At 35.7% G+C, this 12,640-nt stretch overlaps 1 protein-coding gene and 1 long non-coding RNA gene across 11 annotated transcripts in view; one reads left to right on the top strand and one right to left on the bottom strand.

The window, feature by feature from the left end:
• The window catches only part of LOC138696349 (uncharacterized), a 129,746-nt gene extending 117,744 nt beyond the window's left edge, over positions 1–12,002 (top strand). For 8 of the 10 annotated variants that reach the window (XM_069821168.1, XM_069821166.1, XM_069821160.1 and 5 more), the window contains one exon: positions 11,680–12,002. In XM_069821168.1, the coding sequence (XP_069677269.1) occupies positions 11,680–11,858 (179 nt within the window). In that variant the 3' untranslated portion in view covers positions 11,859–12,002. The remainder of the gene's footprint in view (positions 1–11,679) is intronic. The other 2 variants (XR_011331354.1, XM_069821169.1) reach the window with 2 other exon arrangements.
• LOC138696350 (uncharacterized) lies at positions 2,771–5,845 on the bottom strand. Its single transcript, XR_011331355.1, has 3 exons — positions 4,706–5,845; positions 4,443–4,615; positions 2,771–4,094 (listed from the first exon to the last, which is right to left on the bottom strand). It is a non-coding gene; the product is annotated as an uncharacterized lncRNA (long non-coding RNA).
• Positions 12,003–12,640: the final 638 nt, after the last annotated feature.

Below are 12,640 nucleotides of genomic sequence, written 5' to 3'. Positions count from 1 at the left end.
ACAAAAAGAAAACTTGCGAATATCTGGGAAAAAGTGTTGTAAAGACTTTATAAAAATGAACATACCAATTTCCAAGCTCGAAAACGAACAATGTGAAAATACTGAAAAATTCAATTGAAAGCACCGATTTTCCCATTTGAAAATCCCACATTTTGCACTTTGAACTCAACAAAAAATTCCAGTCTCTAACGATTCAGAATGCTTTATGGTTGCTGGGTCGTTAGTAGTCAATAACATTTAAGCCGTGCTCATGTTTGAATCTAAATCCACACAGCAATCAAGTCTTCAAAAGGCTTGTTTTTTAAGATCCGATGCATGCGAGGTGAGAGACCACACTATACGAGCAATAGTGAGTGGTTTGTAAAGTTAAGAGGTGCGCAGTCAGAAGTGCGTTCCACCTTGATTGTCTCAAATTCGGCAATCCTGAGTATGAGGCTTTTACATGAGGTGGGTCCTTCATCTTTCCAGGCAAGAAATGTTTATCATCAGAAAGATTGTCAAGGGATGACAGTACAAAAGTTCATGTCAGTTCACATCATGTTTCAACCAAGCTATCACTGGTGAGAGAACAACAGGATGGAGTCTGCAATAGATCGCCTACCAAGAAAAGTTTATCTTCTGAGAGAACACTAAGTCTGCCAGAGATACGTACATGATACCGAATCTCTTACAGTCCAAATAGAAACAGTAAGATTAAACATGCAAAATACATTCAATACCCTCAGTCAAGTACTTAGTTATGTCAATATTCTAGAATCTGACATAAGAGATCTAAAAGACAACTCTTCACTTAAAAATTACATGTGTTTGCTAGTAGCTAACAGAAATTCCTCCAGTGTCTTGACATGGTAGTGTGGTGCAAAAAACCGAACTTTCAAAAATTCAAATTCCCACAAGGCTAATATTATGCATTAATGTGTAAAACAAGCACAAAAAATTTCATTAAAATATTACCATTTACAAGTTGCTCCAGAGGTGAGAAGTTTATAATGTGTAACATAGTGAAAGAAAAAAGTCAGAGCAGCTTTTGAAGGAGTAGAAAACTCTTATCAGTGTTTGGATAAAAGTTATAGAAGGAACTGTTTCTATTCATCTTCGTCAATGTCTCATTGTACTTTTGGAACAGGTTGATAGTGCGTTCTGTCGTGTCATTTACTACTTTCGTCTAAGAGGAGCAATCACGAAGTTCCTTGAAAACCACTCTGTAGGAAGTCTGTGCAGGAAAGATTGAGATTTGTCTCTTCCTATTTCAATCTTCAAATAAATAACCGGTTCTTAATGTTACAGGATTCTCCAATTTCAGGTTTTCCAATTTAGCCATGGTCTGTAGTCATTGAGGAGTATCAGGTTTCTGTGGAGGCTGCAAGTTTGTTACTATATTTTCCTTTTTTGCTGGTTTAACGAATTGAGTCCACAACAGACCACATTATCTAAAGCCTGTTTAGTAAATGATGATGATGTTGATGATGATGATTTTTCTTTTTCTCTGTGGTCACTTGGTCATCAAAAAAGCAACTAGATGCTCAGAGAGAAACCAAAGATGTTGGCAAAATGCCATAATAGCCTATAATTGTTCTTTCTTATCTACAGTTTGGTTGGGATATTTCTTATGGAGAGTAAGAAGCTTGTGGACTTTGAATACCAACAAATACTCTCTAACATTAATACTGGAAAGCTTCCCAGTTTAGCATTGCAAGCGGCGGCGAAAAGTAACAATGCTGCCATCTAGTGGCTTGAAACGTTCACACACTCTGTGCGCCGTGCTGGATTACGTGAGGAAAAGAGGAGAGGTGTGCATTTGATTTCAATAAGAAGCTGCAAAGCAATAAATAGTATACTTTAGAGTCACTTTGTTCATAACATTTTTAATTAATAACAAATTACAAAGTTATTAGAATAGAAATGAATTGATAAATTCTCATATTTTCAAATTTGATGAAATTTAGTTGTGCATGACTTTAGCAGCTTTCATACATCACTTGTTTTGTTTTTTAGCTGTATGGTTGTCCATTTTATTTTTGCTGTAACAATTTATTAACACATTGAAATATTTATCAATGAAGACATTGGCACAGTCACTGCAAATGGACATGTTAACAGGGAGCACTACCATTTTAACTAGTTCTTTTTTTACACCAATTCTAGTTTTATAAATAACATGATCAATTTCTTTAAAATCATCAGAACACAATTGGCTGAGCATTAGAGAAACATCATTAGGAAAAACAATTTTTGAATCTTTACAGTATTTTTTATTTGCGATGTGCGTTGTTACGTCATTGTTGGGGTTTTCTTTACAAGATAAATTTCTTCGACAAATTTCGTGATTTATTCTGCTACACACCCAACCTGCAACATAAGCCCTTGCATTTTCTTGCAACACGGTTTCTTCATTTGTATGCTGTACATTTTTGTCATCAACAGTTAGATCCAAATCAGAGACATCTGTAATGCCTGGACTGCAAAAATTCAATTTAGCTGCCTCGATATCTTCTTTCTTGAGTAAGAAAGAAGAAACGTCAGCTTCACAGTTGCTTGTTTCAGGAGGACTTAGGAATTGTTTCGTCATGGTTGCCCGAATTGTAGCTCTAAACTTCGATTAGTCTGGAGTTACGTTGTTTCCACCTTTAGATCGAATAATAGAAGAGAGATTTTCTATGCAGCCTTGTGTTAATCTTCTTGTTATTAAAAATTTAAATCCATAATTATAATGCAATTCTTTCCATAGCAGTTTTAAAGATTGTAAATTTTCTAGCCAGCCGTTTATACATCTTGGGTTCATTTTCCTATTGTTTATTACCTGAATATTTCCAAATGTTTTTTTCTATTTCATTAAAAAAATTCCAGTGTGTGGAATTTTCACTTAGTGGCCTATTTAAGGCTTTACTAGTTTGGAAACTAGAAGAGTTAAAACAATCAAAAGCTTTATCCATAAACAGGATGAAGTCTGCAGTAGGTTGAGCCTCCTCTGGTAACTGAATTTTATGAGTGATGCCATAGCTTTTCCTACAGAATGACTTAATAACTGTGTAGCAAGGCACACTCGCATCGGTGTGAATGGTGGTAGATTCAAGTGATTAAGTTTTACTTTAGGACAAAGTCGGGGATTCATATCTTTATCTATAAAATAAAGTTTTTCTAGGTATTCCCACTTAATTAATTTATCAAATAGCTTAAAATTATAATGTTTTAAATTATTCCTTACGCTCTTAATCAAATGTGGTGTATCATGAAACAAATAAATTTTTTCACCATCGTGTTCAAAATAAGGCTGTACTTCATTACATCCAAGCAGTCTTCTCGATTTAGTGTTGTTCGATCCTTGGTCTGAAACAATCACTTTAGGGATAAATCCCGTATCTTTTATTTTATTTATTACATCAAGCAGATGTGATTTTAAAATCTCTGCAGGCATGGCATCTTTCGATAGAAAATAACCAATGGTTTGCTTAAAATTTTTACACATTCCTCGAATCATAAAAACCATTGCTTGGTTTGCAAGTGGTACCTCTGAATCTTTTACATTAGTTTGAGATTGTTGGTTAGGGCTGTGTATACCCAATTCAATGAATCCCTAAAAAATGTCCACTTTAGCATTGTACGTTATATTTTCCTTCAAATACATTTCATCTACAATAATTGTTACTACCGTTTCATTTAGTGGCAGCATTCCAGACTTTACTTTTAATAATTGTAAAATGGTGGGATTTATACCGGGGCCTATACCAAATCCATGAAGCCAATTTCGGAGAGATCTGACTGTTGGCAAACACAATTTTCTCCTTAAAAATCTGTAGCCCTGAGGTGAGCAATAATGGAGTGCAATGCAAAACTTTTATCGTAACTGGAATACCGCCTTCCCATTTTTTTCTTTCTTTTTAAACGCACTTGCGACATAATGAATTCATCATTAGAAACAATTTTGATTAAATCAGTATTTGAACTGGTTGTCTTCAGAGCTCTCACTTCCGCCCGAAGAGATGAAATAATTTTTTTGTGTTTAGATACCAACTTTTGAGCTGGAATCAATTTCTTAGAAAGTGTCTTTATCTGAAGATCTTGAGCCATCTTTGACCTTTTAGGATTTCTTGCATCTTAAAAAATAAACAGGGACTTAATTTAGTGAAATATTAATAACGTCTTGAAAGTCTAGGGCTAGGTAAATAATATTTTCTGAATAACTAACTGAATCAGTTTTTATGAGAAAACATGAGTTCACACACTTTCTTCACAAAATCAATAATTCGTATTTTTATGTTGCGTATCACAATATGCGTCTATTTAGTTTGAAAAAGCCATGACTTTCAGTATTTTGTATGGAGAAACTATAAAGAAATTGTGTTTGTTATGATGGAAGTAAAGTAGTTTTATGCAGTTTAATAACTGATTCACTTAGCACAGAGAACATGTTATTGCTAATGTACTATCTGATTATGAGGTACCTGGTAGAGGACTATCGTCGTTTCTGTCTGGAATCGGAGAACCTGTCGCCTCCTCGATGGAAGGTCTAATGCGTTTCTTTGGGGACCTTCGCGGTTCTTTCATTGTACTTTGACCCATATTTTCGGAAGAAGGCGCTGTTAAATTCAGTGAAGGAATAGCTGTTCTCTTCAGTCTGTTATTAAAAAAATATATTAAAAAGTAACAGGTCTATGACTCATTTGAAACTTCGGTACTTTTCCAATTACACCTTATTTTTACTTACTCCTGACTTTTCAAATTAGGGTTATTGAAGTCCGATAATCTAAAGTGATCTGAACATATTCTGTGATTTTTGTACAGATACTCTGTTCCTCTAGTTTTAAACGTTTCGTCTAGGTCTTGTCTTTTACATTTATTTACCCATATGGCACATCTATAAGACAAAAACAAATAACAGTAATAATAATAATAATAATAATAATAATATGATGATGATGATGATGATGATGGTGAGGACACGAGACCTGTCATGTGAATCGTGCAAGTGGGAAAAGAATGAGCTAACAGAAAGAGAGTTTGTTTCATGATTAAAATTATACGAATCTACTGACACGAAAGTTCATCTCAGACTAATTATCTTCCTTCTCCATACCCATTGGTGAGAGCCACAACACATGATAAGGTCACAGAACAAGTTATCTACTGACTCTACTGTAATAATCATCATCATCCTGTGGCAGAAAAGTAATAGACTACTTGTATTTACATTACTACTCACTCACCTACTCACTTCGGAAATCTGAAGAACGATCTAGCATCTTTTTGCCAAGCGTAGTTTTTACAGAAGAACACAGAACAAACAATTCCACTTTCCCTGACATGTTGTGGAACAGCCATGAGAATAATCCTTACGACTTACACCACGTGTTGAAGTACAAAACTCTTGTTAGATGCAGTTTACCGCGCTATGTGCCACGTTATCCTCACTGTCAACATTCCCTGCTGCTAGATAGCACTGATGAGTCATTCGCCTCTCTTATCGTGAACTGTCCAGTATTAATGTTAGAGAGTATTTGATACCAATAGATGCTTTGTTCCACTCTCTAATGTTATCTAGTGTCTCAGCAATGGCTCCAGCTACAAATACTGTTGCACAATCTGGAAGACTGACTCTATCCAAGGCACTGACTACTTTAGGTGACTGGAATATGTTGTTAGGGACGCTAGGTGTGAGGAGGGAACCTTTGAAGCAAGTAATAATGTTGAAAATCAAGATAATGGTTCAGACAGTCGATATGCATTCTTGCTATCAGATGTACTAGGTGATTAACATGATGAAGAGGGTCGGTTGCTCTTCCTTTCATGGATATAAATTCACTTCTTCATGTCCACCAAGTTAGTGCTGTGGTAATGCGACTGCCTTCAAACTAGCCAGCTCAGGTTCGATTCTCAGCAGGTTCAGAAATTTTCATGTAAGATTTCTACCTCGGGACTAGGAGAGATGGTGGTGCACAACTTTTACTCAATAAATTGTGCAGCAGTATGCCTGAATTAAATCCCAAATCTCTCCACGTGCATATGAAAAGAAGGCATATGTCACTGTTGATAGAGATTCACCCATCGGATGGGGACATTAAGACTGGTGGTCCCCTGGGTGCTATCAACAGGAGTAGGCTACGTGTCAGCACCGGGTTTCCCCCTTTCTTTCTTCCTCACCTTTGTCATCGTCCTCATCATTTCCTACACTACACTTACACATATACTCACTCTAATACACGACGTAACTCTTAACAGATACACATTATGCATATTGTGGTCTGTCTTAGTGGTGTGCAACTTGAAAATGGATCACAGTCCTGTCATCTATCCGCGGTATGCAAAATCACGCAAGTGAAGTGGGTAGGCATTAGACACACACAGATTTCACTTCTTCGTACCGAGCTCTCTTCATTCATTCTTGGTTTCTTTTGCAGCTGTTTGAGATCACTACCTTCCATGCTACTTCAAAATACTTTTCTCTTTGCTTTTCAAGAAACATCTGGCCCTCCTTATTTCCAATCTCTTTCATTGCATATGTCAAACAACTTGCCCAGATCTCTTTAATGTGTTTTGTTTCATTATATTACTTCCTTGCTGTCTAGCTCTTTTTTTAGATCCAGATATTTATCATAGTTTGGGAAGTTTCTTAACACACAAATCTATTCACAGAGTTGGAATCCTTGCATGCTCCCTTAGATCAATTTGTAAGTATGTTGGAGGGGCTTGTCTTTGTCCAAGTGATGAAACTGTACACTTGGACAGTGGCGTGCGGTGACCATTCAGACAGCCGAAGCACTGAATATTATAATTGTTAGATAAATAATAGTAAATCAAGGGGCTTGCCTTGATAAAATCACAACTGATAATAATTTAAAAGAACATATATTAAAATAAGTAGACCTAATATCAATTTAAATTTCTTAAAGCTACCATTATACAACATTTGATATAAAATAACAAGCTTCTGGCTTTAAACTCACCCTTGGCACTTCTCACAGTAAGATCAACGGAACTGAAATTCAATCCTTCTCTCCTGGGAAGCAAATTTGGTAACCACCTCATCAAAGAACTCTTTTTTTCTTCCTGAGTTCTCCTAGTAGGCATGCTTCAATTGGAATAATTCCAACATGAGATAGTCTCTCTTCTCCAGTAGAATTTCGAGAGTAGCTTTTGATTCTCTTCAGCATTGAAAACGACCTTTCTACTGAAGACGTACTCACAGGAATTGTACAGTCACGGAAGAAAAATCTGGCCGATGAGCAGCAAAACTCATAATGTTACTTATGCCGGTTTTGTTGTGATTATCACAGTACAGAGTGTCTAAGAGGGATAGTGTTTACCTCCCTTCGAAGTTCCTGGGCTAGGAAGGAGAGGCTTTCGGACTCTTTCTGTTCAGAATGTCTAATAGGGACACTATTGACTTCCCCTCATAGCTGCTACGCTTCGAGAGACTGACGTTCGGAATGGTTTTGTTTAAAGTCTATAATATACTGTATTTGTATAATTGCAATGTTTGTTGTGTTTTAGTCGACATATAGAAAGTTGTTTTGCCATTGGTTTTGCCATTGCGGATATGAAGAATGTTGTTAATGTAATTTTCATCCCCTATGTTCGTCTGTCTTCACTCTACAGGCATACTACGTTTATGATTTATGACCACTGTATAGCCTACTTCGTGTTTTTTCTAGAGTCCTAGACACGTGACCCTGTCCATCTTTACCAACAGATTTTGTCTATAAATAGCCACAACCACTTCGAAAATCATCATTAGTTTTTGAGTTCGATAGCTATGGACGTCAAAGCCAAAGTAATTGCACTGATCGAGGAAGGCGGATTTAGTGCGGCGCAAGCTGGAGAACGCTATGGAGTTGCGACTAGAATAGCGTCCAGATGGTGAGCGCAGTATCAAGAGCAAAGATACGTAACTCGTAAACCTTTTAGCGGAAGACCCAAGGCATCAACACCACAACAAGATCTTATGTTAATAGAACGTTCGAGGCACTTTCCATTTCACACTTCTAAAATGCTTGTTGCCGACACGGGATTTCCTGCTTCCAACAGAACGGCTTCTAAAAGGCTCAATGGTGCCAATATTGTGCCGAGAAGAGTGGCGGTAAAGTTCTGACTGAAGACCATCGAATTGATCGTGTCGCATTTTGCCAAATGCATTACAACTATCCATGGCAAGAGGTCATCGTTTCGAATGAGAAAGTGTTTATGAACCACAGCACAGGGCCAGTGCAAGTATATCGACCGAAACAATCCAAGAGATTTGACCCTGAATATGTGGTCCAGAGGCAACGCATTGGTCGTTTGTCCATGTCGATGTGGGGATGGATTTCTGGTTATGGTGGCGGCGCGCTATGGAGGATTCATGGGCATATGAATGGGCATCAGTACACCAATATACTGGAAAATGTGATGCTACCTAGTGTGCGTGTGTTTCAGCCCGAAAACAAAATAAAATTCCAACACGACTTTTCTTCCGTACACACATGTGTTGCCGTGTAGCGGTGGTTCAACATTCACAGGGATGATGTCGTAGAGGTTCCATGGGTGCCAAAAAGTCCTGACTTAAATCCCATAGAAAATGTGGGGCGGAAGTGTAACGCGGTGTTAATGAACAACTACAGGGTCAGCGTCCTAGGTATACGGACGAATTGTGGGATCTCGTTTCAGATGCTTGGGATGATGTTGCATTGTCAGATAGATATATCCACAACCTTGTTAATTCTGTACATAGAAGAATGGATACAGTGAACAATGCCAATGGTTTCTGGACAGATTATTAAGTCCAGAAGGAAACTATTGTATATCACTAGAGCTACATAGAAAGAAGAACATTTTAATTTGTGATAAAAAGAACATTCAATATTAATTATTTTACTTCAGGAATGTATATTTTCCCTTATTTTCAGAACTAAAGTAAATACTGTAGGTTTAAAAATAGAATAAATAAATGAGTTATAGTAAACCGCTTATATAATCAAACGTTTCCTTAAATCGCACAAAAATTATTTCTAATTAACAAATCTATTTATGTTCCTCTTTCGTCACTATTATTAATTGTTTACCTAAATTAATTTATATATATTTATTTCAATTTATTTTAATGTTCACTTATACCGTTTGTATTGGATTACTTCAATCAATTTATATTTATTCTACTTTATCTGACTGTTGACTTCTATATCGTCTTAGAACGAAGTTCCTATGTATTGTATCTTTCTCAATTTTGTTTACTCTTCGTCATATTGGCAGTCTGTTTTGCCAGGAAGATATTAAAATAAGAATAAACCATAAATAAATGTAGTATGAATAATTTCAAGGGGAAATTGTTCCGGGGCCGGGTATCGATCCCAGGACCTCTGGTTGAACGTACCAGCGCTCTACCACTGAGCTACCCGGGAACTCCACTCGACACCGTCTCAACCTTTCCCTTTATATCCACACAACTCGCATGGGCTGACGAAACGCCAGAGACCCACAACGAGTGCACACAAGCTCTGTGTGACTTGGAATTGTGGTTTTCTGTTAACGTACACAGTAACGTATATATTATGCAAATCTAGTCTTTCAGGTGAAGCTCCCTGTAAAGCAGATTTGAATAATTTCAATTCTGCTTTACAGGGAGCTTCACCTGAAAGACTAGATTTGCATAAATGTAGTATGTCTATAGCAGCTGTGCCCAATACTAAAGTTTCAAACTTAAAATTAAAAAAAAATATTTGAACAGACCTGTATTATTAATTAATATAAATTACAATAATCACTAATTAGCAAGACATTTATGTAAATAATTTATTATTGGACGATGTCTGTGGCCCTCCAATAATATATTTTTTTTAATATTGGCCCGCAGTATTCATAAGGTTGAGCATCCCTGGTCTATAGACTAAAGAGAGACGAACAGAGGAGATGATAATGAAATCAGTAACATTCCTCATACCCGCAATGGTAAAAACAATGAAATAACAAATTTCTGTAGAATATAATATAACATAAATATTTATTTTTTATTCAGACTAAATGACTTATCAGTGTTTTAAAGAAGATCAATAAAATTTATAAAATATATATTCATTGAAGTTGAGGTTAAAATAATGCTAACGTTTTGCGCCTATTGGCATCTTCAGGCACTTGAGCCAACAATATCATGTGATACATTAATTTACAGTAAAAGGCATGGCTGTTGAATATATACATTAATCAATCTTAAAACTAACAGATTAAAATCATTTGTGCAAATTAAATGATAAACTATAGTTGAGTTAATTATTGTTTTGATATGTATGATAGTTGAATTAATTATCCTCATCTCTACTTAAATTTACGACAATAATTAAAACAACTATAGGACACAAAGATTAAATTGTAGATTTAAAATGGATTCAAATAAAATAAAATATGACCTTGTAATAAAAATTGATTACTTCTATAATGTCTTATTAATGCTTACATTTGATCGTATAATTTTACCAATTACTGGTATGTGCCGTTATTGATGTAATTATATGTATTATAATGATATAATCTTATGGTTCTTATTGATTCCAATATTAAACTTCATATTGAGTGGACGTCGAAATAATTTCGGATGGTTGAAACGTAGAATGCAGGTATGACTTTCAACAGGAAGTTGAGCTGTTCATGATGCAATTCGTTCTATAATATATACGTATCGTAAGTAACTAATATAAAATATTGCTCAAATGCCTAAAGGTGGTAACAGGCGAAAACGTTAGCATTATTTTAACCTTTAACTTCAATGAATATTTATATTTATACATTTTATTGATCTTTTTTTAAAACACTGATAAGTCATTTAGACTGAATAACAAATAAATATTTATGTTATATTGTATTGTATATTGACTTATCTGAAAATTACTACTACAATGCTTACTAAGAAAATTTTTGTAGGCCTATGTCGACAAGAACACAAGAGTTTCAACCTTATGGAATGTGAACAGAAACAGTCCGAAATCCTCTCCTTCCGAGACCAGCAACGTTGGGGGGAGTAAACAGTATCCCTCTTAGATACTCTGTACTGTGATAATTACAAAAAAACCGGCGTAAGTAACATTACGAGTTTTGCTGCTCATCGGCCAGATTTTTCTTCTGTGACTGTACACAGTAATGTCACTAACACATTAAACTGCTGAAAACTTTTTTTCAGCATTGAATTAGTACTCAATAGTTTTGCAAGTTCACTCATGGTTTTATTTCTAAACTCTTTACTGCTGTACACTACAATCAGCTCATTTTTCAATCGAATGATGTCGAAAAATTTTCCATATGTATCTATGAGATTTTGAAAGCAACTTTCTGGGAATTGGTTAGTATATTTTTCATAGTTTTGAGGCGACAATAAATTTAAAAATTTCAGTTTAGAATAATCTTGAAATCTTACATCCAAGTGGTTATCAATATTATCAAACACTTCGCAATAGATGCGTTTATAGTTGATAATTTTTCTCTTCAGAGGCTCACCTACTTGAGACACGGTTTCTTGGAAAACCCCTTCATAATCGTGAAAGAAATTTTGTTGAAACTTAAAAACTGTGGGCCAAGGACTAAAACAATCAAATTTCAGTAATTGTAATTGTTGTGTAATGTCTCATTTAAAAGACTGACAATATTCAGAGACATTGAGGTGATGACAGAGTGGTAAATGATAATAGAGCATTGAAAATGTGATGTGGTTGTTTTGCACAGAATTTCATACTGACATGGCACAAAGACATACGTCCCAAGGGCCGCACCATGTGTTGGGACGTGTCAGATGTACAGAACAAGGCTGCAGTGAACTTATTCCCCTGTCATGGCATGCAGGGAAATCAGCTGTGGTGATACAATCCGGTGAGCTAATTGTGCCTTCGAATTCTATTTTATAATTGAATCAGGAATTTTCAAAAGGGACTAAGTCTGGAAAAGTAAATTTGAAGAAAACGACAAAAAACCTTTTGTATGGATCTGGATATATAACAGTCCAAACATGTTGATACACAATTTAAATGTGTACATTCTAAAGGACTTCGTTCCTTTTAATGCTGAAATCCAAGAAGAGTGTATGGAGACCCAGAAATGGGCATAAACTCAATTTACAAAAAATATGGACTTGGTCCCTTTTTCAAATTCCTCATTCAATTCTTTCTGTCATATATGAGGAGCTCACAACCAGAGTGGATCAAGTCTACCAGTGGTCAGTTTGTGGATTAATGTAATCTCAGATGAAGAAAACTTAGATTTATTCATTGCCTTAACAAACTAAGTCAATAACTCATTTGTTACTCCAGAGAGGGCAGCATTTCCTATGGAAAGTGAAGGTTGCTAAGCATGAGTCAGGTACTTTTAAGACTCAATTTCTCAAAATTATTCCAGAAGGACTTGGTCCACTCTGGTTGTGAACCCTTCATATATTTTTACATTAATTTCTTTATTGACTACTAGAGTTCCACGAAAAATTTACTGGTCTCATTTCTTGCCCACGTCAAATGTAGCTCTATCAGTCATCATTTTCAACCATGAACGCATCATTGTAGGTAACGAATTCGGTGTTAAGAGATACTTCTGTCTCATACACAGAATTCTTTTAACTGCCAGACTCATAGAATCCATGATGGTTGGAATGACCATAACCAAATTTGTTACCAACTGACTGATCATCAAGCTACTT

The sequence above is a fragment of the Periplaneta americana genome, chromosome 3, assembly GCF_040183065.1.
Source record: "Periplaneta americana isolate PAMFEO1 chromosome 3, P.americana_PAMFEO1_priV1, whole genome shotgun sequence".
In the NCBI taxonomy this organism is placed as follows: Eukaryota; Metazoa; Arthropoda; class Insecta; order Blattodea; family Blattidae; genus Periplaneta; species Periplaneta americana.
The sequence above is the reverse complement of the archived record's forward strand: the minus strand, read 5'-3'. Positions and strand labels throughout refer to the sequence as shown.